The following is a 27,993-nucleotide window of genomic DNA, read 5'->3' on the forward strand; positions in this document are numbered from 1 at the left end:
TGGTTGAATTAGCGCTTACCCACCCCCCCACCCCCCACTCCGCGGCCTCCAACGGGGCACCTCTGGCAACCCCAGTCCTCGCCGGCGCAGCCACTGTGTCTGATTCTGACTTCCGAATTCCGGAAAGGACCGCTTCCGGCGGTACCGGAAGTGTCACGGGGACCGTTTCGGGAACGGACCGTGGGACTGCAGTCCCGGTCCGCAAGGTGATCTCCGCCTTATCTCAGAATCCGGACACCCCGGACCTAACGTAGCAGCAAAGTGAGTGGGGTTCCTTGGCCGGGTCGTCCCGAGGGGGCGTGTATTGTTTGCCCTGAAGTGTCAGTGGCACCGATCGTAAACACGGAGCAATCGGAAGCCTTTCCGCGTTTCATTTAATCCCTGCGTGACCCCAGCTGAGGTTTAGCGAAAGCGTTATTTGCCCAGAAGGGGCCGGCTGCCCCCCTCCTCCCGCGCGTCCCTCCTGTCCTGGGCCCAAGGTTTTCTGGGCCCTGTTCGAGGCGAAGCCACCCCAGAGCCGTCATTCTTATACAATGACTTCTTTTTGCCTTTCAGATAAGTTCCAAGGCTGACAGGTCTTACATTCAGACGTTTCCACCAACGCACCAACATCTTTTTTCAGATTCCATGACGAGATCCTAGCTGCGAAAGAACACCGAATTGGGAGTCAGACAGCCTGGGTTCTAGGCCTGACTGTCATTAATTGGTGGTATGACATTGGAGAAATCTTTCTGACCTCTCTGGACTCCCCGTTTTCCTTTTCTATAAAATGAGGAGCGTGGAATAAGTAGTAAGTGAGGTAACTTCCAGTTTCCACACCTGGATTATTGCCACCAGTGTGTTTTCTAATTCCTGCCTCTAATTCCTTAGCTTTCTGTACTTTGGTTAATCCCCATGTAGGGCCTTTCTTCCCATTCCATCATTCCATGCCCTTGTCAGGTCTGGGTTTAGACTCATTTTAAAAATGTTTTCTAAAGGAATCCCTTTACTTCTTAGTCCACGGATTCGTACCTGAGTAAAAATTTTAACATGTGCCATTCTTGAGGTGTTTAATGTGCCTGAGAATCATTATATTGGCACAATAAACTCTGAACGACAGGACTCTGGCTTATTAAACTTTGAATCAACATCCTCATACACAATGTCTGAAAGATGGTACTCAGGAAATGTTTGCTGAGGAGAATATGTACACCTCACATTATTTTAGTTGCTCCTTTCCTCAAAAACCGTAAAGCAAAGCTGTAGAAATGCAGTCCTGAGAGCAGAAGGAATAGAACATTCGAGGAGAAAAGTAATTATACTTTTGTTAGTTCTGAACTACACTGAGTTCTGTTGCAGTTTTCTCTCAAGTAAGTCTTCTGTCATTCCAAGAATGATATTCAAAAGGCATTATCCAATAGATATGTATGAAGTGTTCTCTTCCCACTCTAAAGCATCTTCTTTTTGGGAGGGGGTGGTAGGAAGAGGGAAAAATGGCGAGGGTTGAAAGAAGACAATTTCAAGTAGAGCATATGCAAAGGTTCAAAAATGAGATGGCAAGCCATTGAAGATTACGGGGCGGGGGGACGTCAAAATAACGAAAGCTTGGAGATAGGAGTGAGGTGCTATAAGGGTGTAAGCAATGAAATGAGAGGTTAGCAGAGGGCAGATAAATAATCCTTAATAGCACGTGTTGAAGTGGCACGTGAAATGGGATAATGGCCTGCCACTGGAGGATGTTCAGCAAAAAGAGCTGATGAGTTCAAATTTGCATTTTAGAAAAATCGCTCTCGTGATTTTGTTAGTTGATGTTTCAATAATGAAAAAATCCCTTTGTAAGTTTTATTTCAGTTCTATCATAGTAGAGACATTAACAATAATGATGGTTAACATCTAAAGAGTAGTTAGTTATTCCACCTGATTAGAATTCCATCTGATTAGACTGTGAATTCTTTCAGGGCAGAAACCCAGCTTTACTCATGTAACTCTAGCACAGTGCTTTTCATGTAGTAGATATCCAATTAATACTTGCTAACTTGAATTTAATACTAACCCAATATTATTTTAAAACTTTTTCCAGGGGAAACATGAACCAGAAGATACTGAAATTGGAGAACTTGATACGATATCACACTGTCTTTAGGCAGCTGCACAGCCTGGGTCAAAGAAGAATGTTAGCACAGTGGAGTCCTGTGTTTTCATCTGCTTACCCAGTGGGGACAGCTCAGCTCTGCATCCGACCCTGGCAAATAGACCCATTCGTTGGCGCGGCTCTATCTCAATATAGGCTTCTAGTAACAAAGAAGGTAGTTACAGATTTTAGTTACTGTATTACTTGGTCTGAGGTGAAAGTTCCCATAGCTCTGAGTAGAAATTCATTTTGAGTGTTTTGTCTTTATTCCTTAATGCTACACTTGAGGCAGTACATCTTTGTGAAGAAAGGAAGTTTTATTTTGTTGTTCAGTAATGTGGATGAATTTGATTACCTGGAAATCAGTGTATGATTGTGAATTAAGGATGTAGGATTTTAAATTTTAGTCTAAGGTTTAAGTACTTATGGGAGTGTTACTTGGTAGAAATAGGAGCTGTGATTATGGTAGATATTCCAGAATAAATCTACATTGTCACTTAAAGTTTTTCTTCTATTGCATTCTGAATTTTTAATAGGAAGAAAGAGCACAGAAATCTCCATTGTCTTCACCAAAATTCAAAAAAGAAGTGGAGGTATGGATTGGAATGACTGTTGGGGAACTGGCCAGAGCAATGGAAAAAGACATAGGTGGGTCAGATACTTTTATAAGGAAAAATATGGGAACATGGGATACCTGGTATCTTATTTTCATTGAGACTAAGGCATTCAAAGATGAAAATTAGACTGATGGCTTAAAAAGATATCAAATCATTCTAATAGTTTTCACTTTAGGTCACAGACTCTAATTCGTTTCTTCTGTCTTTGCCAAAAATGGTGGAAAAAATTTTATCTGGAGTAACCCTTCTTTCTCAGAAATTCTGTAGGCTTTTAAGTTTCTTTATTTATTTTGAGAAGAGAGAGCATGAGCGAAGGAGGGCGGAAAGAAAGAGGGGAGAGAGAGAATCCCAAGCAGACTCCATGCTGTCAGCACTATGCAGGGCTCGATGTCACAGACTGTCTGATCATGACCTGAGCCAAGATCAAGAGTTGGTCACTTAACCAACTGTGCCAACAAGGTACCCCAAACTATTTTAATGGGTTAATTAAAAAATAAATTTTTTTAATGTTTTTATTTTTGAGACAGAGAAAAAGCACAAGCTGGGGAGGGGTGGAGAGAGAGGGAGACAGGGTCTGAAGGAGGCTCTGCACTGACAGCACAGAGCCTGATGGTAGAGCTTGAACTCAGCTAAGAGATCATTACCTGAGCCAAGGTTGGACCCTTAGCCAACTGAGCCACCCGGGTGCCCTGAGTTTTGTTTTGTTTTTTTTCTTCTGAGACAAAGAGCACTCCGGAGAGGGGCAAAGGCAGAGGGAGGAAGAGAGGGAGAATCTTAAGCAGGCTCCATGCTCAACACAGACCGAGTCCAAAGAATATTTTTGGTCTGAAGTACTCTATTTATACTTACTATCCTTTTGTTGTTCTATAATTTTCTGATTTTCTTTTTGTTTTGTTTTTTATTGTTTATTTTTGAGAGACAGAGAGTGAGAGAAAGCGTGTGTGCATGCACGAGCTAGGGAGGGGCAGAGAGAGAGGGACACAGAATCTGAAGCAGGCTCCAGGCCCTGAGCTGTCAGCACAGAACCCGATGCAGGGCTCAAACCATGAACTGTGAGACCATGACCTGAGATCGTGACCTGAGCGGAAGTCAGACACTTAACCAACTGAGCCACCCAGGCGCCCCTGATTTTCTTTTTTCACTCATTGTGACAATATCTGTAGTGCCAGCAGAAAAATATTTGTAGTAGTAAATTTTTTTTAAAGTTTACTTTATTTATTTTGAGAGAGAGAGTGCGAGTGCAGGAGAGACAGAGAGTGAGAAAGAGAGAGAATTTCACTGACAGTACAGAGCCTGGACACAGTACACAAAGTCATGAACCGTGAGATCATGACCTGAGCCAAGACCAAGAGTCAGGTGCTTAACTGACTGACCCACCCAGGCACCCTATAGTAATAACTTTTAATAATACTGTTTTTGTTTATAAATGTATAGCATCGTTGTCATTTTTTAAATTCCTTCATTGCACTCTTGGTGCATTTATTACCGATTTAAGATTATTGGAACAAAATTTGAGTTTTCATTATAAGCTTACAATAAAATTCAGTAAATAAGAAATAGCCTATTATTGTAGCGAAATAAAGTGACAAGTGAAGCAGACTCTTGGCAAAAAGAAAAACAATTAATAATAATAACTCATATTACTGAGCTGTTACCATGTACCAATACTTTAAGTATATTAACTCATGTAATTCTCATAATGCACAAGAGTTAGGTGTAATTATTATCCCTATTTGTAGGTTGAGAAACTGAGGCATGGAGAGGATGAATAATTGCCACAGTTAGTATATGGTAGAGTAGGATTTGAACTCAGGGAGTATGGCTACAGAGGTCATGCTTTTATTCACAGACCAAATTATCTCTCAAGAATTGTTATTTTGTAAATTACAGCAGAGCTCTAGGGCAGAGCTAGAATTGTAATATGTTTCCAGCCTGAAAGTGCCACCACTCTTTGTATATGTGCATCCTCACAAAGAATAGAAAATTGGCCCAGTCTTGCATTCTTATAACTTTGCAGTTGGATTATATAATCATTTTATTAGAAAACTTTAAGAGAACAAATAGATATGACTGTATCATTGATATTTTTTCCAAGGAAAACTATATTGGTAGGATTTTATAGATAATATTGATAATATACTTGATTTTTAAAACTTTTATTGTTGGCAGTTTTCATACATATATGAAAGCTGTAAGAATGGAATATAAGTATAATGTATGCAGAAGCCAGTGACAATTATTAATATATCATTTATTCCATAAATATTTCTGTATTTATCACTAAAAGATGAGGATTCTTTTTTTTTAACATTCCCCCCCCTCACACACTCCCATAACTATAATAATTCCTCTGTGTTACCAAGTAAATAGTATAATTGAAACATGAATTTAATCACGGATCAGTGTTCTAGACCCAAAACTGATATGCCATGATTTAAATAAAAGCTCTATTTGAAGCTTATTTAATATTATATTTACTTCTCATTTGAATTAAAGATGGTGAATATTTTTAACTACTAAATTAGCAATGTGAGTATATATTTTTTCCTTTATGTCAATTAAAATAACTTAGGATGTAATATCTGTGGTTGAAATGCTTTGGGTACTTTTCTATTTGTAAATATTTAAGTCTTAGATAAAGATAAAATAATATGTTAATACTAAATGCATTTAATATAAAGGGAAAGAGATTATCTTTGTATAAGCTACCTTTCAAAAGTTGGGGATATCAGGGGTGCCTGGATGGCTCACTCAGTTAAGCATCTGACTCTTGATTTTGGCTCAGGTCATGATCTCATGGGTCCTGAGATCGAGCCCCACATAGGGCTCTGTGCTGACAGTGCAGAGCCTGCTTGGAATTCTCCCTTTCCCTCTCTCTTACTCTCCCCTGCTCGTGTGCATGCCCACTCACTTGCTTGCGCTCTCTCAAAATAAATAAATAACATTTAAAAAAAAAGTTTAGGATATCATATTGGAAAAGTATTTACTGGATTATTAGGGATTTTAGCATTGTTAGAATTGTATTCATTATAATGTATATGTTTAGAATTTTATTGTTCTATGAGAGCATATCCATATAGAAAATTTGCATTGTATCATTTTTTTTTTTTTTTAAGTTTTATTTATTTAAGTAATCTCTACACCCTGTGTGGGGCTTGAACTCATGACCTTGAGATCAAGAGTAGCATGCTTTTCTAACTGAGTCAGCCAGGTGCCCCTGTATCATTCTTTTAAAATGTATTTTCTTGGGAAAGGATGTTGTGGGATTATATATAGGAAAGGATTTCTTGGCATTATTACAGAATAGGATCAGTGATATGTGGAGCTGGCTTGCACCAACTTTTGAGCCAGTTGCTAATTTATAAGGAAGTATGTGAGCTTCCATTAAAAATCATAAACATAAACAAAGGTAACATAAATCATAAACAAAGGTAATAAATACTCCTTAAACCCCTTTATTCTTGGGGCACCTGGGTGGCTTAGTTGGTTAAGCATATGACTCTTGATTTTGACTCAGGTCATGATCTCATGGTTTGTGAGATAGAGCCCCATGTAGGGCTCTGTGCTGACAGCTTGGAGCCTGCTTGGGATTCTCCCTCTCTCCCTCTCCCTCTCTCCCTCTCCCTCTCTCCCTCTCCCTCTCTCCCTCTCCCCCTCTCCCCTCTCTCCCTCCCTCTCCCTCTCCCTCTCCCTCTCCCTCTCTCTCTCTCTCTCTCCCTCTCCCTCTCCCTCTCCCTCTCCCTCTCCCTCTCCCTTTCTCTCTCTCTCTCCTTCTCTCCCTCCTTCTCTGCCCTTCCCCACCCTTAAAATACATAAGTAAACTAAAAAAAAAAAACAAAAACCTCTTTTTATTTTACTGCATTTTGCTATGTGTTTTTGAGGTGATTTATGCCTATGTACCTATATGGTGGAAATTCTATGTAATGGTATGCTACTGTGCATCTCTTTACATCTCTGTGTTCAGTGATTTCATGTTGATAGCTGAAATCAACCATCTGGGAGTATTTGCACTGTGGAAATTGGGAAATGCTATAATAATTAGGGTGGTTTTTTTTTTTTTTTTTTTTTGGAGAGTCTTCTGAGTAAACATTTACCTGCACACTACTGCATAAGATATTCTTTTAGTATAATGTTCTGTTTATTTGAGGATGCCTTTCTTTCATATGTGTCTCTCAGAATACATATTTAAAATTTTTTTCAGTGTTTATTTTTGAGAGAGAGACAGACAGATAGACAGACAGACATGAGTGGGGGAGGGGCAGAGAGAGGGAGACACAGAATCTGAAGCAGGCTCCAGGCTCTGAGCTGTCAGCACAGAGCCCAATGCGGGTCTGGAACTCATGAGCCATGAGATCATGACTTGAGCTGAAGTCAGATGCTTAAATGACTGAGCCACCCAGGCGGCCCTCAAAATATATATTTAAAGGGTGATTGAACATCTGGAAACATAAAACTTATTTCATTGACCGATACATTCATTTATCATCCACAAGGAAGTATGACTGAAATGAAAACAAAGTACATTATGTAAAATAGAATACCAAGTAAATATTTTTCTTACATTTCAAGACTCTTTGGAGACCATAAATAGATAACATAAGTAAATTAATTAATTATATGTGTGTGTATATATGGAGATTGTGTGTGTGTGTGTGTGTGTACATACAGTTGATCCTCGTTATTTGAGGGTTTTGTATTGGAAGATTCTCTAAAATGTATTTGTAGCCCCAAAATCAGTATTCACACTGCTTTTGCAGTCATTCCTGGACATGTGTGGAGCAGTGAAAAATTTGAGTTACCCAATTACACATTCCTAGCTGAGGTTAAACAAGGCAACATTCTGCCTTCTTGCTTTAGCTCTCATGCTGCAAACAAGTGTCATTTTGTGGCTTATTCAGTGCCACATTTTTACATTTTTATGCTTTTTGTTGATTTTGCTGATTAAAATGGCTCCTAAGCATAGTGGTGAAGTATTACTAACTGCAAGAAGGCTGTAGTGTGCTTTACAGAGAAAATGCATGTGTTAGATAAGCTTTGTTCATGCGCTGTTTTTAGTGCTTTTGGCTGGGCGTTCAGTATTAATGAATCAACAGAATACATTAAATAAGGTGTCTTAAAACAGAAACACATAAAACTAGGTATGTATTGATTGCTAATGAAGATGTGACCAGGAGCTGAAGGAACCTACTAACCTTGTATTTTTCCTTGGAATGATGGTTTAGTAGTTGCTAATTCAGTATTCATGGAAAGTTTATAGAACAGAACTGCTGCAAATAATGAATATCAACTATATATACATACACATTTGTATAGACATGACATATGTAACTACAAGTTTTCAAAGAACTGCTCAATATTAAATGTATACAATATGCCTAATAATGTTTTATTGGTGGCTCAGATCATTCATAAGGTGCATATTCACATATTTATGAATATGTAGAAATGTTAATATAAATGAATCATATTTTAAAGATTATTTTCTTTTCAGCTTATTTGTGGTTTGTTAACAGAGGAACAGCTTAAATAGTTAATTCCTCTCATCGAGTATGCTGTTTATATTGAGATTTATTAATAGAGGCCACTTTTGTGAACATTTATTTCATGATCCTAAAAGGTTTTTTCTCTCCCACCCAGATTGTGTGTATGAAGCTTTAATGAACACTGCTATTGACATAGATTCACTAGAAGCACACTCACATTTAGATGAAGTCTGGATCAAAGAGGTGGTAAAGAAGGCGGGGATGAAGTTAAAATGGAGCAAATTAAAACAGGACAAAATCAGAGAAAATAAAGATGCTGTAAGAAGGTAAAACTTAACCATGTATATTGCGGAAAGAAGACCACTTAGTTTTACTTACACTTTATAATGGAAAGATTTGCTTTAAAATTTTTTTTGCAATTAAAGTGACATGGGAATATAGATTAAACTTTTCTTCGAAGTGTTTAAAACATCAGAGTGTTTAAATATATTCAGGTTATCAAACTCTAAGGGTTGTTTTTCTTAGTTTGTTGAGTGTATATATTGACCCTGAATTTAAAATTTTTATTCAGTTCTGCTTGTTGTTTTGAAGATGCCAACTATGCATGGGCAGTCATTACATGTTTTGTCATAGGTTATTATGTGTGTGGAAGGGGAAGATAGTTATATCTAATCAAAGCTGAATGTTGGATTGTATTGTTAGTGGTAGTTCACAGAGATGACTGCAAACCAATTCATTGGCTATAAAGATATTTAAGAAATGAAACTCCTTTGCTGTTAATTGTAGGCCTCAGACAGATCCAGCTTTATTAACCCCAAGGTCCCCAGTTGTTACTGTAATGGGCCATGTTGATCATGGGAAAACGACGTTACTCGACAAACTGCGAAAAACTCAAGTGGCAGCAATGGAAGCTGGAGGCATCACTCAGCACATTGGTGCCTTTCTTGGTATGACCCAAATTACCTTACAGTGTGCTTGGGAATCCCACATACTGTTTTCTTAAACCAAGTGTCCTAACATGAGATACACAAATTAAAAGTAAAAGGAAAGTCTAAAGCTTAAGGCTGTTAGTCTGATGAAATATCGAGCAGCTGGTTAATAAAGGTTATTTTGTACATTCTGTAAGAAGAAAATTATATTTTTATTCTGGCTATTCTTAGTTTGGCTTAATGAACTTAAAATTGTTCAATGCCTGGTTACAGTAATGTTCATAATAATAATTAAATAGCAGCTACCATTACTGAGCAACTAGCATGTGCCCAGCACTGTGGTGTGTGGTGTGGTGAGCCCCTTATTTATATGCTTTATTTTTTATCTTCACAACATCACGAAGTACGTATTAATACCCCTGTTTACAGATAAGGAGGCTGAGGCTTGGATAGGTTATTTGTTCGAGATATACAGCTAATAAATGGCAAAGCTAGGATTTACATCCAAGGCTGGGTTTGGTCTGGGTTTGGGCTCAAATCCTGAGCTACTAACTATGTACTAAATTGCCTTTTGCTTAAGGCAATTGTGTAGCTAATGAAGGGGAAACTTCCTATATAACTATCAGTCTGTTCTCTCTCCAGAATAGATACCAGTTGGTACATTTATGAAAATATGTTCTAAAAATATAAAAAGTTTTACTTTGAAATTATAACATGAAAAGAAAACACTAAAGGTTTCACTGCTTTGTTATCATTTTTCAGTGTGAAATAATGATTTGTATTGTTCCCAATTAAAATTAATGGGAGGAATAAATTATTTTAAGGAATTATTGATTCTATTTGATAATTTCACATATATTCCTTTGTATTAAGAAAGCACACATTTGAGTCCTTAGTATTTTTGGATTTCTGTTTCCACAGTGTCTCTGCCTTCTGGGGAAAAGATCACCTTTCTTGATACTCCAGGACATGCTGCTTTCTCAGCAATGAGGGCCAGAGGTGCTCAGGTCACTGACATTGTCATACTGGTCGTAGCTGCAGATGATGGAGTGATGAAACAAACTGTAGAATCTATTAAGCATGCCAAAGATGCTCAAGGTACTGTGTGGCTGATTATGTGTATCAGGAAAGCAGTTGCTTTTTTTTTTTTTTTTTTTTTTTAAAGATCTACAAAAAGTCACTATTCTGGTGCCCTTTACATGTAGCTCATTTAATCTACCTGGCAATTCCAGGATTATTATGCCTGTTTACAGATACAGCTCAAAGATGATTGAATTGTTTTCCCACAGATGTAACTACTAAAAAGTGTGTAGCAGGAGTCAGCTGGGGACCTGTGACCATAAATACAGTCCTTCTAATACTGTTTACTTAGTTGGCATGGTGTGAAAATGTAATAACCGCAAATGACTTTTTAAAAATTTTTGTTATGGAAATGTTAAATAATTATAAAGGTAAGAATAGAATAATAAACTACATACCCATCACCTATTAACATTAGGAGTTGCAAAATGGTTATATTCTAATTCTGTTATTCCTTGTTCATTTATTATCTTGAATTCTTCTCTAAAGAGAAACTTTTTCTTCGTATGCTTTACATAAATTCTTAGAGGTATAAAATTGAAACTTTTTAAAAATCACTTCTCTATTTAGAAACTGTGGTAATAGCTACTACCCCCCCCCCCACACACATACTTTGTTCATTCATTCTTATTCTGATATTACCCTACACTCACTGAGAAAATACTGTTACCTTGAGAAAATGTACCTTGATGGAGTACATCATATTCCCTTACGTTTGTTGGCAAGAGAAAAAAAAGTTTGAGAATCACTATCTACGCCAGTTCTTAACAGCATGAAAACTAAGAACCGAGAATGGCAGGAACTGCCTCCAGTTACAGTTAATTTGCAACATGTCCACATTTGAAATCTGCTCTTTTAGCTTCCAGTGTTACTCTCTTTTCTTTTTAATTCTTCAAAACTGCCTTTGTGGAATGGACTATGTTCTTAATGAACATAGGGAATATAACAAAAAGAAGAGGGTGATAAATTTGCCAGGGATCCATAGCAAAGCAGTTGTTGAGATAGGATAAATTTCTTACATCATGCTTTCTATTCCTGTTCTCTTGTCCCTTAAGTTCCATCTCATCCATATGGAATGTACTTTTTCATAATAGTAGGTTGTGGATAACTTTTTTGTTTCTGTTTTCAATTTTTCTTCCTTTGATACCTGAGAAAATTGTAGCACAGTTGGTGAAACCCAACCAGAGAATTATCTCCTAACATTTTATGTGATTTGTCTAGTGATCAAGACAAGTAGATTATAAGATTATTTGGTTCATTTGTTCAGTAAACATTTATTGAGAATCTACTATATGTCAGTCACTAAAGTATATATTAATAAAGAATTGCCGTAAATCCTGAAAGTAAGTTTACAACAGTGCTACTTCGTTTCAGCCCAGGGTAAGATGTTGGGTTTCAATGAGTTAATAGCTCCTCAAAAGAAGAGGCGAATGATCTAGTGGTGTTAGAATTGAATTAGAATCTTTTCTGGACTTTTTAATTTTCTTTCTGCAGATTATCTTCAGTGTAGTTGCTGATCTTGCTTTCAGTCTTACAGATAGGCCTTTCTCTACCCAAATTCTGTTTTTGTTTGTTTGTTTGTTTGTTTGTTTTCATCTTAGGTATCTGTTCTTAATTCAGAATCTGCTTATAATTACAATTTTGACATCTCACATCCAGAATCCTCCTTTATGTGCAGAAAGATGAGGGGGTCTAAAGCAGGTCTTTTAGGTCTTTCTTGTAGTTTAGTACATCTACTCAGTAAAGAGAAAGCTAGAAAAGGTTGGTGTCTTTCACTGTGAATACCTGGAATTGAAGGTATCCTCGTTTGCATTCTTTTTAACTCTTCAGTTCCTATCGTCCTTGCTATAAACAAATGTGACAAAACTGAGGCTGATCCTGAAAAAGTGAAAAAAGAACTGCTAGCTCATGATGTAGTGTGTGAGGATTATGGAGGTGACGTTCAAGCAGTGCACATCTCTGCACTCACGGTAAGTGCAGGCACCTCAGAGATGATGTGTTAGGTTGGGACTGCTGTTCATAATGCACATAGGGGACTATACCTAAAGAACATTGGGACATATATAATTTCTGTTGTTTAAAAACCCTTTGTGTACTAGGCAAGGCTAGCATCATTATCTTGGTTTGGCAGATTAGGAATTCGACTTTCTGGGGTGCCCGGGTGGCTCAGTCAATTAATTGTCCGACATTGGCTTAGGTCGTGATCTCACAGTTCGTGAGTTCAAGCCTTCTGTCGGGCTGTACGCTGATAGTCCAGAGCCTGCTTTGGAACCTCTCTCTCCCTCTCTTTCTGTCCCCTACCTCAAAAATAAATAAACATTAAAAGAAAGAAAAAAAGAAATTAGGCTTTCTGAGGTCAGTCACCAGTCTAGGGTTATACAACAGAACAGTCAGGGATCAAGTCCAGACCTAATGCTTTTCTTTTTTTTTTTTTTTTTTTTTAATTTTTTTATGTTTCGTTTTTTATATTTTTGAGAGAGAGAGAGCGAGCAGGGGAAGGGCAGAGTGACGAAGACAGAATCTGAAACAGGCTCCAGGCTCTGCGCTGTCAGCGCAGAGCCCAATGCTGGTTCGAACTCACGAGCAGTGAGATCCTGACCGGAGCCGAAGTGAGATGCCCAACTGACTGAGCCACCCCAGGTGCCTCCTAATGCTTATTCTAAGTATAAGAACACATGGTGGATGTTGTAGGCGTAGCGTAATAGTAAGCTGCTGAAGACTTTTTTAAGCAGAAATGAAATCCAATTTGTAATAAAAAGTACTTGTTTTTATACTGAAAAATTACAGAATAGGTTTTAGGGCATTTAAGAGATATTTAAACATAAAAATTTCACTAATACAAAGATAAAACATTTGGGTTCAGTTTGTTATTGATTGATTCAATGTTTCCATGAATTAAATTGCCATAAGTTTTGTTATTTATGATGAATTCCATTTTCTTTTCTTTTTTTTTAACGTTTATTTATTTATTTTGAGAGAAAGAGTGTGAGTGGGAGAGGGACAGAGAGAGGGAGAGAGAATCCTAAGCAGGCTCCGTGCTGTCAGTGCAGAGCCTGAAGTGAGACTAGATCCCAGGAACTGTGAGATCATGACCTTAGCAGAAATGAAGAGTTGGATGCTTAAAGCCAACTGAGCCACCCAGGTGCCTCTCCATTTTCCTTTAAATGACCAATTATTCTTTTCTGATTGAAAAACACCAAGGAAGCTGAGTACCTGCTTTGTGACAGCATTTTGCAGTTCTCTTTTCCTGTACAGGTTGCTGCTAAGTAACAATTTCCTTTTTTGTCCATTCTTATCATGTTCCATGGTTCATATATAATCTACTTTTTTTTCCAGATCACTTACTGAGGGGATGGTACTGTATTTGGCCACCTTCCTCTAATTAAGTCTCATTTTATCTTTAATTTTCCTAAATTTGTTACTTCTAGGATGCTTAGCAATCATGCCTTCATTGATATTGAAGCCAGGCCTCTTTTTCTCTGAAACTCTGAAATGCCACCTTGCTTTATTATGTTTCCACTATACCTCAATTGCTGTTGCACTCTGAAAGCCAGATGGCAAGATTAAAACATTTGAAGACACAGCCACCTTTTCTGCCCAGATACCTTGAGATGAGTAGGTAAATGTAAAGCTGCTTACGCATGGCCGAGATGATTTCTGGGGAATGGAGGGAATTGGGAGGGTGTGGCAGAAAGAAAGATGAGGCCTTTTTTTCCAAGTAGAGATAGAGGACTATTTCATGCAAAGAAACACCCCAGCTCTACTTTTCAGAGTAGCATTTGTAACTTTAAATCAATACTGGGAATATTTGGATGGGTAAGGAAAGTATTGTTTTGTATTGTTTACAAACAGCTTGTCTCCGTTGTTTTATACTCTGACAGCTGAGCAGCCTCTTAACTGACAGAGTGGAAAAATCCCTTGCCCATCAGTTTGAGTTCCATCGTCAGTTAATCAGCTGTGTGATCTTGGAGCCCTAGAATGCCTAGTAACCATAGATCATTAAAGGTGAAAGAATCATCTGATCAAGCTTCCTCATTTCCAGTTGAGGAAAGGCGATCCAGGGAGGTGAACTGATTCTTCAAGGTTACACAGCTGGGTAATTACAGAGTGTATCTTAGACACTGGGTCTAGTTTGTACTTTTTCTCCTTATTAGTAAGAGTAAGTAATGTTTGATTTACTTATTTTACAGCATTCTTGAGTGGATCGAATGAAATAATAGATGTGAAAGCTTATTCAGTTGGCTAGAACTTCAAATGTCAAGTAGCATTGTAAAGAAAGCGAGAGGAAGAGAACGCAATGGTAGAGACAGATGGAGGAGAATGCATGAAGCATGTATTTATGAAGGGGTATTAATAAGCACCACTAGTGGGCTTCCTTTTAAGAAAATCACCATTCTTGGGGTGGCTGGATGGCTCAGTTGGTTGAGCATCACACTTTGGCTCAGGTCATGATCTCATGGCTCATGAGTTCGAGCCCCGCGTCAGGCTCTGTGCTGATAGCTTAGAGCCTGGAACCTGCTTCGGATTCTGTCTCCCTGTTTTGCTGCTTCTCCCCCACTCGTGCTTTGTCTGTCTCTCTTCTCTCTCCCTCTCTAAAAAATAAATAAACATTAAAAGAAAAGAAAAGAAAATCGCCATTCTTCCTTGAAAGATATGTCCCTGGATCAGGTTTTCTTGCTTTTCCTTCCTTTGTTTTTTCCTCCCTCTCTCCCTCCCTCCCTTCCTCCCTCCCTCCCTCCCTCCCTCCCTCCCTCCCCGATTCCTCCTTTCCTGGCCTCCTTCCTTCTTTCTGATTGGGTGATTCATGCTTTTAATGCTTAAAGAGAAAAGTATGATATAACTGTCTAGGATTATTTCGCTGACACTGGTATTTACATTTACAGGTAATATTTTATTTATGTATCTTAACACCTTTTTTTGTTATTAAAGGGCGATAATCTGATGGCTTTGGCAGAGGCAACAATTGCTCTGGCAGAAATGTTAGAACTGAAAGCAGACCTCAATGGTCCAGTAGAAGGAACAGTAATAGAATCTTTCACGGACAAAGGAAGAGGGTAGGACTGTTAAAATGCTTGCTTTTAATGATTTGTTTCATTGTTTTTGTGGCTTGATTATGTAACAATGCATTATTTTATTGCATATTATTGTTAGACATGGACAATATTTTCAAAGCATTTGTTTTGAAAAGCATTTTATTGCATTAGCACATGGAACATAAAAATTTAGTTATCAGGAGCTCCTGGGTGGCTCAGTCAGTTAAGCGTTCTACTTCGCCTCAGGTCATGATCTCACAGTTCGTGAGTTGGAGCCCCACATAGGGCTCTGTGCTGACAGCTCAGAGCCTGGAGCCTTCTTCATATTCTGTGTCTCCGTCTCTCTCTCTGCACACCGCCCCCCCCCCCGCCGACCCTTGCACACTTTCTCTCTCAACAATAAACATTAAAAAATTTGTTTTAAATGCAGTTACCAGTAGCCATAGCTATCTATATATCTCCTAGTCACATTTAATGGTGTAAGTAGTTCAGTTTGTTTGAATATTTTTCTCCACTGACTTAACTGAATTGATAAATAAAGCCTCATAGACTAACAAATTGGAATGAAATAGCAAATGTTGCCCTCAGGGTTTCTAAATTCTTTATGTCCTTACCCATTAATATTCTATCCAGGAAGGTCTTTGGGTTTTTCTTCTCTTTAATTTTTCTCCCTATCAGCAAGAGGTTTCACTTCTTAACAAATTAGTTACGGAAAGAGGATTAGCATTCTGTCAGAACACTCAGCTAACTGCATCCTCCACTGCCATAAGCTGATAAGAAATGTGTTTTGTTTTCCTTTTTTTTAAAAGCATGATAAAATAAGCATAACATTAAATTTACCGTCTTAACCATGTTTAAGTTCAGTAATATTAAGTATTTTCACATTGTTGTACAACAGGTCTCTAGAACTTTTTAATCTTGTAAAACAAACTCTGGGGCATCTGGGTGGCTCGGTCAGTTAAACATCTGACTTTGGCTCACGTCATAATCTCACAATTTAGGTTCAAGTCCCACATGAGGTGAGCTTGTGCATATTCAGGTGAGCTCGTGCCCTGCTTCGGGTGAGCTTGTACTCCGCTTTGGGTGAGCCCTGCTTCAGTCTCTTCTCTCTCTCTGTCTCTCTCTCTCTCTGTCTCTCTCCCCTCGTGGGATTCTCTCTCTCTCTCCCTCTCTCTGCCCCTCACTCACTTGCACCCTCTCTCAAAAAACCAAAAAAAACCCCCAAAAAAACCCAAAAACCCCAAACAACAACAACCAAAAAAACCCCACTGAAACTCTATACCCACGAAACCCTAATTTCCCCTCCTTCCAACGCCCAACCCTTGGCAACTATCTTTAGATTTTCTGTTTCTATGATTTTGACTACTTTAGGTACTTCATATGAGTAGAATAATACAGTATTTGTCCTTTTTGACTGGCTTATTTCATTTAACATAATGTCCTCATGGTAGGTTCATTCATGTTGGAGCATGTGACAGGGCTTTCTTTTTTAAGGTTGCATAATATTCCATTGTATGTATACGCTGAATTTTCTTTATTATTCAGTTGATGGACATTTGGTTTGCTTCTACCTTTTGGCAATTATGTAGAAATGTTTTTATAGTATGAAAAACTGCTTGAGAAGTAGTGGGGTTAACCCTGTGTGTACATAGTATATATATATATTTTAGTCTCGTAAAGATATCTTTGCTCTACTTAAGAAAGTGCTTACTTCCTGATTATGGCATTACGAATATATATGTTTATTTTCATTTTAGGCCTGTTACTACAGCTATAATTCAAAGAGGAACTTTGAGGAGAGGCTCCATTCTGGTTGCTGGAAAGAGTTGGGCAAAAGTACGCTTAATGTTTGATGAGAATGGAAAAACAATCCATGAGGCCTGTCCCAGCATGCCAGTGGGAATTGTAGGCTGGAGAGACCTCCCTTCTGCAGGAGATGAAATTCTTGAAGTAGAATCTGAGGTATATCAAGCTTAATTCCTATATACATGATACAGTGATTTTATTTATTTATTTATTATTTTAATAATTTAGGGTCAAGTTAACTGACATACAGGGTATACAGTGTAGTCTTGCCTTCAGATGTAGATTCCCATGATTTATCCCTTACATACAATACCCAGTGCTTATCCCAACAAGTGCCCTCCTCAATGCCCATCACCCATTTTCCCTGCACCCCCAACCCCCCACCCCCATCAACCCTCAGTTTGTCCTCTGTATTTAAGAGTCTCTTATGGTTTGCTTCCCTCTTGTTTGTAACTTTCTTCCTTCCCTTACCCTGTGGTATTCTGTTAAGTTTCTCAAATTCTGTGTATGAGTGAAGACATACGTAGCATGATACCCTCTAGTTCCATCCACATTGTTGTAAATGGCAAGATTTCATTATTTTTCCTCACCAAGTAGTATTCCATTGTTATATACTATATCTTCTTTATCCATTCATCAGTTGATGGACATTTAGGCACTTTCCATAATTTGGCTATTGTTGATAGTGCTGCTATAAACATTGGGGTACATGTGCCCCTGTGAATCAGCACTCCTGTATCCTTTGGATAAATTCCTAGTAGTACTATTGCTGAGTTGTAGGGTAATTCCATTTTTAATTTTTTGAAGAATCTCCACACTATTTTCCACAGTGGGGCACCAGTTTGCATTCCCACCAACAGTACAAGAGGGTTCCCCTTTCTCCACATCCTCACTAACATCTGTTGTTTCCTGAGTTAATTTTAGCCACTCTGATTGGTGTGAGGTGGTATCTCAGTGTGGTTATGATTTGTATTTTCCTGATGATGAGTGATGTTGAGCATCTTTTCAGGTGTCTGTTTGTCATCTGGATGTCTTCTTTGGAAAAGTATCTATTCATGTCTTCTGCCCATTTCTTCACTGGATTATTTGTTTTTCGGGTGTTGAGTTTGGTAATTTCTTTATAGATTTTGGATACTAACCCTTTATCTGATATGTCATTTACAAATATCTTCTCCCATTCTGTCAGTTCCTTTTTAGTTTAGTTGATTGTTTCCTTTGCAGTGCAGAAGGTTTTTCATCTGGATGAGGTCCCAATAGTTCATTTTTGCTTTTATTTCCCTTGCCTTTGGAGACATGTTAAGTAAGAAGTTGCTGTGGCCGAGGTCAAAGAGGTTGCTGCCTTTTTTCTCCTGTGGGATTTTGATGGTTTCCTGTCTCACATTTAGGCCTGTCATCCATTTTGAATTTATTTTTATGTATGATGTAAGAAAGTGGTTCAGTTTCATTCTTTTGCATGTTGCTGTCCAGTTCTCCCAGCACCAGTTGCTAAAGAGACTGTCTTTTTTCCATTGGATACTCTTTCCTGCTTTCTCGAAGATTAGTTGGCCAATTCTGGGTTCTTTATTCTATTGCATTGGTCTATGTGTCTGTTTTTGTGACAATACCGTACTGTCTTGATGATAACAGCTTTGTAGTACAGGCTAAAGTCTGGGATTGTGATGGCTCCAGCTTTGGTTTTCTTTTTCGACATTACTTTGGCTATTTGGGATCTTTTGTGGTTCCATACAAATTTTAGGATTGTTTGTTCTAGCTCTGAGAAGAATGCTGGTGCCATTTTGATTGGGATTGCATTGAATGTGTAGATTGCTGTGGGTAGTATCGACATTTTAACAATATTTGTTCTTCCAATCCATGAGCATGGAATATTTTTCCATTTCTTTTTGTCTTCTTCAATTTCTTTCATAAGCTTTCTGTAGCTTTCAGTGTACAGATCTTTTACCTCTTTGGTTAGGTTTATTCCTAAATATTTTATGGTTCTTAGTGCAATTGTAAATGGGATCGATTCCTTGATACCTCTTTCTGTTGCTTTGTTATTGGTATATACAAATGCAACTGGTTTCTGTACATTCATTTTATATCCTGTGACTTTGCCGAACTCATGTTTCAGTTCTAGCAGTTTTTTGGTGGAGTCTTTCGGGTTTTCCATGTAGAGTATCATGTCATCTGTGGAAAGTGAAAGTTTGACTTCTTCTTTGTCAGTTTGGATGCCTTTTATTTCATTTTGTTGTCTGATTGCTGACCCTAGGACTTCCAAGATTATGTTAAATAGCAGTGGTGAGGGTGGACATCCCTGTCGTGTTCCTGATCTCAGGGGAAAAGCTATCAGTTTTTCCCCATTGAGGATGACATTAGCTGTGGGCCTTTCATATATGGCTTTTATGATGTTAAAGTACGTTCCTTCTATCCCAACTTACTTGAGAGTTTTTATTAAGAAAGTATGCTGTATTTTGTCAAATGCTTTTTCTGCATCTGTTGACAGGGTCATGTGGTTCTTATCCTTTCTTCTGTTAATGTGATGAATCACATTGATTTGTGAGTATTGAACCAGGCATGCAGCCCAGGAATGAATCTCACTTGATCATGGTGAATAATTCTTTTAATATACTGTTGAATTCGATTTGCTAGTATCTTGTTGAGAATTTTTGCATCTGTGTTCTTCAGGGAAATTGGCCTGTAATTCTCCTTTTTAGTGGGGTCTTTGTCTGGTTTGGGAATCAAGGTAATGCTGGCTTCATAGAATGAGTCCAGTAGCTTTCCTTCCATTTCTATTTTTTGGAACAGCATGAGCAGAATAGGTATTAACTCCGTTTTAAATGTCTGGTAGAATTCCCCTTGGAAGCCATCTAGACCAGGACTCTTACTTGTTGGGAGGTTTTTGATAACCGATTCAATTTCTTCACTGGTTATGGGTCTGTTCAAATTTTCTGTTTCTTCCCATTTGAGTTTTGGGAGTGTGTGGGTGTCTAGGAATTTGTCCATTTCTTCCAGATTGTCCAGTTTGTTGGCATATAATTTTTCATAGTATTCACTAATAATTGTTTGTATTTCTGTGGTGTTGGTTTTGATCTCTCTTCTTTCATTTGTGATTTTATTTATTTGGGTCCTCTCTCTTTTGAGAAGTCTGGCTAGGAGTTTATCAATTTTGTTTGTTCTTTCAAAACAGTTCTTAGATTCATTGATCTGTTCTACTGTTTTTTTTTTTTTAATTTTATATTGTTTATTTCTGCTCTAATCCTTATCATTTCTTTTCTGCTTGGGGTTTCTTTGCACTCTGTTTCTAGTTCCTTTAGGTGTGAGGTTAGATTCTGTATTTGGGATTTTTCTTGCTTGTTGAGATGGGCCTGGATTGTGATGTATTTTCCTCTGAGGACTGCCTTTGTTGCATCCCAAATGGTTTGGACTGTTGTGTTTTCATTTTCATTTGTTTCCATATATATTTTAATTTCTTCTTTAAATTTCCTGATTGACCTATTAATTCTTTAGTAGTATGTTCTTTAACCACCATATGTTTGGAGGCTTTCCAAATTTTTTCTTGTGGTTGATTTCAAGTTTCTTAGCGTTGTGGTCTGAAAATATATATGGTATGATCTTCATCCTTTTATATTTGTTGAAGGCTGTTTTGTGACCCAGTATGTAATCTCTTTGGGAGAATGTTCCATGTGTACTTGAGAAGAATGTACTGCTTTTGGATGAAAAGTTCTGAATATATCTGTCAAAGTCCATCTGGTCCAGTGTATCATTCAAAGCCATTGTTTGCTTATTGATTTTCTGCCTAGATTATCTGTCCATTGTTGTAAGTGGAGTATTATAGTCACCTACAAGTACAGTATTATTACCAATAAGCTTGCTTATGTTTGTGATGAACTGATTTATATATTTGGGCATTTCAAGTTAGGGGCATAAACATTTATAATCATTAGCTCTTCTTGATGGATACACCCCTTAATTATGATATAATGCCCTTCTTCATCTCTTCTTACAGTCTGTTTTAAAATCTAGTTTGTGTGGGGGGCACCTGGGTGGCTCAGTCAGTTAAGCGTCTGACTTCAATTCAGGTCATAGATCATGATCTCACGGTCTGTGAGTTCGAGCCCCACATCAGGCTCTGTGCCAACAGCTCAGAGCCTGGAGCCTGCTTCAGATTCTGTGTCTCCCTCTCTCTCTGCCCCTGTCCCACTCACACTCTGTCTCTCTCTCTCAAAAATAAAATAAAAACATTAAAAAAAATTTTTTTAAATAAATAAAATCTAGTTTGTGTGATGTTAGTATGGCTACTCAGGCTTTCTTTTGACATCCGATATTGTGATAGATGGTTCTCCATCCCCTCACTTTGAATCTGAATGTGTCCTCAGGTCTAAAATGAGTCTCTTGTAGGCAGCATATAGATGGATCTTCTTTTTTTATCCATTGTGTCTTTAGACACAATGATACCTTGTGTCTTTTGATTGGGGCATTTAGTCCATTTACATTCAGAGTTATTGTTGGAAGATATGGATTTAGTGTCATTGTGTTATCTGTAGGTTTCATGCTTGTGGTGTTGTCTTTGGTCTTTTGTAGTCTTTGCTGCTTTCCACTCACAGGGTAACCCTAGGATTTCTTGCAGGGCTGGTTTAGTGGTCATGAATTCCTTCAGTTTTTGTTTGTCTGGGAAAGCCTGTATCTCTCCTTCTACTTTGAATGACAGCCTTGCTGGATAAAGGATTCTTGGCTGCATATTTTTCCTATTCAGCACATTGAATATTTCTTGCCACTCCCTTCTGGCCTGCCATGTTTCAGTGGGCAGGTCTGCTATGACCCTTATGTGTCTTCCCTTGTAGGTTAAGTAAGACCTGTTTGTCCCTAGCTGCTTTCAGAATTCTCTCTTTTTTTTGTATCTTGCCAGTTTCACTGTGATATATCGTGGGATACAGTGATTTTAAATATTCTCTAATTTTCTACCAAATAAGTATATTTGTGTTAACAAATAAGTATAGACTATAAAGGCTTATGAGAGGGCCAGTGGTGCCATTTTATAATTTGGCTATGGAATTTTTAAAAATTTGAGGTAATATTTAAAAATTAAATCATCTGTGTATACAAAGACCCTAGATTAAAGTTTTGTAAGTTTATCAAAATTTATAAAATTAGTGGTTTCATATATGAGTTAGACCAAGCTAAGCTGGGGAAAAACATCAAGCTTTTTTAATCCATAAGATGCTGGTTTCTATTTAGTTAAATAATGCCTGTTTTTTCCCCTGTAAAGCCTAGGGCACGTGAAGTTGTTGACTGGCGGAAGTATGAGCAAGAACAGGAGAAAAACAAAGAGAATCTGAAAATAATAGAAGAAAAGCGAAAGGAACACCAAGAAGCACATCGGAAAGCCCGTGAGAAATATGGCACTTTGCATTGGAAGGAGAGATCATTTCTAAAGTACCAAGAAAAAAAAGAACAAAAACCCTTAAAGACAAAAGAGAAAGAAGAAAAGGATTCAAATGTACTTCCTATAATTATTAAAGGTGACTTTGGAAAGATTTTACTTCATTACTCATTTTTGTATTATAAATATGTATATTTCTTCATTCTCACAATTAATTTGGGCCATTAAATTTAAGCTAAAATTATTTTGGTATTTTGGGGGAGATTTATTTTATTGATGTGTAATTGACATATAACATTATGTTAGTTTCAGGTATATAGCAATGATTTGATATTTGTATATATTGCAAAATGACCACCACAGTAAGTCTAATCACCATACACAGTCACAAAACTTTTTTTTCTTGTGATAAGAACTTTTAAGATCTACTCTTTTAGCAACTTTCAAATGTATAATATAGTATTATTAACTATAGTCACTGTACTGTACATTACATCCCCATGACATTTATGACTGGAAGGTTGTACCTTTTGCCCTCCTTTTTGCCCATGTCTCACTGGGGGAGAGGTTTTTTGTTTTTTTTTTTTAATGTTTATTTCTTTTTTAGAGAGAGAACACGAGCAGGGGAAGGGCAGAGAGGGGGATAGAGGATCCCAAGTGGGCTCCGTGCTGACAGCAGAAAGCCTGATATGGGGCTTGAACTCATGAACTCTGGATGACTCACTGGGAGAGATTTTAATAAACATTTTTCTTGATGTTTTGTTGTAAATGTACTTTTGGTTCTAAATACTTAAGTTAAATAGATGTTTATAATGCTAAACCTAAATAAAAGTGGTAAATGCCATTCCTATTATGACTTTAAATAGATTTTTGTCATTTTGTGTCTGTTAATGTCTAACTCTTAACACCAGTAATTTCATACTTTTTTAGGTGATGTTGATGGTTCTGTTGAGGCCATTGTGAACATTATGGATACCTATGATGCTTCACATGAGTGTGAACTTGAATTAGTACATTTTGGTGTGGGTGATGTCAGTGAAAATGATGTTAACCTTGCTGAAACATTTCATGGTAAGATTTCTATTTCCTGTTTGTTTAACTGTGTTCCCTAGAACACACTGTGAACCATTACCTTCAGTCTTTTGTAGCTTGGCTAATCAACTTGCCCTTTACCCTTATCAGCATCGCCCTTCCTGCTCTAGTGGAGTCCCAGCCTTTGAGCTCAGTGGGATGCGCAGTATTGCAGCCATAACTTCACTCATTGTTTTCACACTACAACCTTGGGGAACTCTTTCAAGTCCCAGAAGGTTTTTGATTTTACTTACTTACTTACTTACTTACTTATTTATTTATAAATAAAGATAGTTACTGCCTTTCCCATTTCCCCACCCAATCCAAGGTTGGTTCTCTGTATCTTTTATTTAGACTTTTGAATGCTCCTGACACTGTAATCAGCCTGTTCAGTATTTTACTTCATCTTTTACTTTTGTCTGTTTTTTGTCTATTGATAATTATATAAATCTTTCTTAGATTAAAAGCTGTTTTTAGCTTTAGTATATGCACTATTTAAGCAAACAGTTTTTAGCTTTAATTAAATGCCTAGAAGGTAGGGGGACTGGACTGTTAGTTGAACTTACGATATACAAAAAGGTGACTCATGACTCACTTTTAAGTCTAACACCTAGCAAGGCACCAACATTTTATTAATTAATGAATCACTTAGGAAGGAGGTACTTAATGACTGTACTTATTTAGAATTAGATGTCACTTCTACTAAATAGTAATGCTGGTTATGGTTAATTCATTTTTAATTTTTATTTATTTTTAATTAAAAAATTTTTTTTAAATGTTTTTATCTATTTTTGAGAGAGAGAGAGAGAGACAAAGCGTGAGCAGGGGAGGGGCAGAGAGAGGGGACACAGAATCTGAAGCAGGCTCCAGGCTCTGAGCTATCAGCACAGAGCCTAATGTGCGGCTCCAACTTGTGACCTGAGTTGAAGTCGGACGCTTAACTGACTGAGCCACCCAGGTGCCCCAGTACTGGCTAATTCAAAGTATTTTCTAGGCATTGACCAGCCTAGCACTATACTATGTAATGCAGGTATCATGTTAAATGATTTCTTAATGATAAAACTTTCAAGGTGGTTGTGTTTTTCTCTTGATTAACTTGTTTGCTTTCATTTTTATCACTTGTTTAAGGACAGGAGTGTTTTGCTTTTTATTCCCTCTAAGGTATTTGCTGTTAAATGTATTATTTGTTCTTTGGCAAAATAGTCAACTCCATAGAATTTCTTTCATTTCTTAAATAACTCTTAAACTTTACCAATTTAGTAACTATTTTGGAGCATCTTTTGGCCAGCTGAATATCTAAGAATAAACCACAAAAAGTTGTAGACAATAAGTTTATAATTTAGTAATACAATTGTTATTAAAATAATGTAAAAATATTTCAGCCCTATTCAATTTTCGTTTTCTTATTTCTCTGGTATAAAAATCAAAGTTTTGTTTAGCGTACTGCCTTGCACAGTATGGGTACTTTTGTCTCTTAAATTAATGGGTTTAAAAATTATAAAGAAGTTTTCCTTGTTAAACAAGCTACAATAGTATTTATAAAATCCTTTGGTTAATTTGAAAATTTACTAGTTTTTATGAGAAAAAATTACAGAATTTTTCATCACCCCTTTTAATTTACATAGAAGGAAATAAAACTTTTTTTTTAATGTTTATTTATTCTTGAGAGAGAAAGCATGAGCCGGGGAGGGGCAGAGAGAGAGGGACACAGAATCTGAAGGAGGCTTCAAGCTCCAAGCTGTCAGCAGAGAGCCCAACATGGGGCTTGAACCCATGAACTGTGAGATCATGACCTGAGCCGAAGTTGGACACTTAACTGACTGAGCCACCCAGGCACCCCTAAAACCTTTTTGTTTTTAAGTGTATTTTGAGAGAGAGCATGCAAGTGAGCAAGGGAGGGGCAGAGAGAGAGAAGGAGAGAGAGAATCCCAAGCAGGCTCTATGGTGTTAGCACAGAGCCAGACATGGGGCTCAATCCCACAAACCAAGAGATCATGACCTAAGCTGCAACCAAGAGTCCGACGCTTAGCTTAACTTACTGAGCCACTCAGGCTGCCCGAAATAAAACTATTTAGATTTGAGTTTCTGCTTGAAAGAAAAGTCCTTAATACAATATTTGTGCTACTTTATTTTTTCTATTTCTGCTTCCCAGGTGTTATATATGGCTTCAATGTGAATGCAGGCAATGTTATCCAGAAGTCTGCTACAAAAAAAGGAGTAAAAATTAAACTTCACAAAATCATTTACCGCCTAATTGAAGATTTGCAGGAAGAACTGAGCAGCAGATTGCCTTGCATTGTGGAAGAGCATCCAATTGGTGAGTGTTCACTGAATATTAAACATTCATATCTTAGGTGCTGTGAAGAACACTTGAAAGCAAAGTTTAGGGGAATTATAGTTCACTGTTGAAATACCTTCACTGTTCCAATAAATGGCCTGTGTCCTAGAAAAAATGATATATTCAATGTAACTTCCTATGTATTATAAACCTGCCCTCTGCAGCCTATGCTTTGGCCCTGAGGATACAAAGGCAAGTTAGGCAGTAAGAACTTGCCCTAAGGTTTAGACATCAACTAATTATAACATAAATTAGACTGGGATGGGATGCATGAAGATTATATACAGTGTTCTGGAAGGAGCCACTGATTTTGTCCTGGAGTTGGCCGAGAAGTCCACCATGAGAATAGTTAATTTTACATTTAAATATCACGTATTTAGAAATATTCTTCCTAGCATATCCCTTGGCCAGATGGAAGCCTAAATTTATTTGAGATGGACTGAATCGTTTTATCTGTTCTTATGGTCCAGAGATTTATTTTAGGCTTTTCTGATCTGCTAAACATGACCATACAGAGATTTGTATGTTCTTGTGCTAAGGCACAATTTGGAAAACTTTTGAGTCATACAAAGGTTTCCATCAGCCAAATAACACTAACCCCAGTAAATCGGTATATTATAGTGTGTGATACCATGTCATTATTGGAATTTAATTTTCAGTGAAAAGAATTAAGCTTTAAGCTGAGTCACAGAATCAGTATTTAAGTGAATATAAATTATCAATGGGGAGATTAAAATTAGGTGATGACAGATGTTCTCTTCAAGAATAATATATTGAGGGACAGGTGAAAACTAGGTTTTCATAGAGCAGACAGTAAACTGTTACCTTCTAGTGCATTTTCAGCTAAAAAAGTGAATTTCTTTTTCCCTTGTTCATTTTTTTAGGCAAGCAGGTTCTTTTCCAAGAAAACCCAAGGATTTTCATGTTTATGTTTCTATGAGCGGTCAGGAAAATAAAGTTGGTAGAGTCAGAGAAAAACAGGATTTCAGTACGAGTTTGTATTTTTCTCCCACCTTTAATTCTTGCTCTGAAGAATATGTGAAATTATGTATTTCTCAGAATCTTTTGTTTTGTGTGCATCTAATGTTCTCTTCTTTTTAAAGGTGAGGCTTGTATACTAGCTACCTTCTCTGTAACAGAAGGGAAGAAAAAAGTTCCTGTGGCTGGCTGCAGAGTCCAAAAGGGTCAGTTAGAAAAACAGAAAAAATTTAAATTAATCCGTAATGGACATGTTATTTGGAAGGGTAAGCAAGATCACAATCTGTTTCTATAATATTAAATCCAGTCACCCAAACCTACTGATTCCATGTAACCACCTAAAATCTCACTCCCATATCCTGGTTCAGGCTGTTACCTTTTGTTAACTCAAACCTCGTCTCCAGGTGACAGGCTCCCTCCCTTACTAGTCCTGATGTCTCCTCCAGGATTTTTAGTCCTGCCTGGTAATCTATATAACCTGTAACAAGCCTGATAAATCAGTAATCTAGTTTCCTAAGCTTCTAAAAATTGGCCGCAAATTACCTTTCCAGCTGTCTCCTACCCCTGATCTACAGCATTGTACTTGGCTTACCTTGACCTTTTGCCTGCAATGTCTTTTATCCTGGATTATCTCATTTTTTAAATCTTGAGTACAATGCCATCCTCTGCAAAGTTAGTCTAACCTTTGAAATGGGAGATTTAGTTCTTTCCCTATAAACCACATCTTGCTTACAGCAAACCATTTTTCTTTGGTTTCCCTAGTATTTAGTTCCATCATTTAACATGATAGGACTGTAAAATTTAGGACTTTCAGGATAATTTTCCTTTTAACACCAGACTGTATAGCACTTAGCAGGTATAATTTGTTGAATATACCTACCTTGTTTTTTTGTTTTTATATTTTAAGGCTCATTAACCTCATTGAAACACCATAAAGATGACATTTCAGTCGTCAAAACTGGAATGGACTGTGGTCTCAGTTTGGATGAAGAAAAGGTAGAATTTAAAGTGGGAGATGAAATTGTTTGTTATGAAGAAAAAGAAGTTCCAGCTAAGACTTCTTGGAATCCAGGATTTTAAAATTACATTAAAAATGTAAACAATTAATGGTGTGCCTGGCTGGCTCAGTGGGTAGAGTTTGTGACTCTTGATCTCAGGGTCTGAAGTTTGAACCCTATGTTGGGTGCAGAGA

At 37.4% G+C, this 27,993-nt stretch overlaps 1 protein-coding gene across 7 annotated transcripts; it reads left to right on the forward strand.

Annotated features, from left to right (window-relative positions):
- The first annotated feature begins 142 nt into the window (after positions 1-142).
- On the forward strand, positions 143-27,908 carry MTIF2 (mitochondrial translational initiation factor 2). 7 transcript variants are annotated; one of them, XM_060605711.3, is made up of 15 exons: positions 149-261; positions 556-799; positions 2,060-2,285; positions 2,647-2,758; positions 8,365-8,536; positions 8,997-9,157; positions 10,061-10,237; positions 12,050-12,189; positions 15,149-15,273; positions 17,010-17,214; positions 22,301-22,553; positions 23,345-23,485; positions 25,638-25,802; positions 26,927-27,067; positions 27,709-27,908. In XM_060605711.3, the coding sequence occupies exons 3-15, from the start codon at positions 2,067-2,069 to the stop codon at positions 27,879-27,881; spliced, it is 2,184 nt and encodes a 727-aa protein (XP_060461694.2). In that variant the 5' UTR covers positions 149-261; positions 556-799; positions 2,060-2,066; the 3' UTR covers positions 27,882-27,908. The 7 variants fall into 7 exon arrangements, with proteins under 7 accessions (XP_060461705.2, XP_060461694.2, XP_060461715.2 ...); XM_060605732.3 differs by having other exon boundaries at positions 556-790; XM_060605743.3 differs by having other exon boundaries at positions 556-709.
- The last annotated feature ends 85 nt before the right edge of the window (positions 27,909-27,993 follow it).

This window comes from Panthera onca, chromosome A3 (genome assembly GCF_046562875.1).
Source record: "Panthera onca isolate mPanOnc1 chromosome A3, mPanOnc1 haplotype 2, whole genome shotgun sequence".
NCBI classification, from domain to species: Eukaryota; Metazoa; Chordata; class Mammalia; order Carnivora; family Felidae; genus Panthera; species Panthera onca.

Excerpts from the sequence above, each read along its gene's own strand:
- MTIF2 (XM_060605722.3), top strand. The coding sequence starts at position 2,067 with ATGAACCAGAAGATACTGAAATTGGAGAACTTGATACGATATCACACT. Across the intron at positions 2,286-2,646 it reads GGCTTCTAGTAACAAAGAAG|GAAGAAAGAGCACAGAAATC; the intron begins GTAGTTACAGAT and ends AATTTTTAATAG. Across the intron at positions 25,803-26,926 it reads TGTGGAAGAGCATCCAATTG|GTGAGGCTTGTATACTAGCT; the intron begins GTGAGTGTTCAC and ends TTCTTTTTAAAG.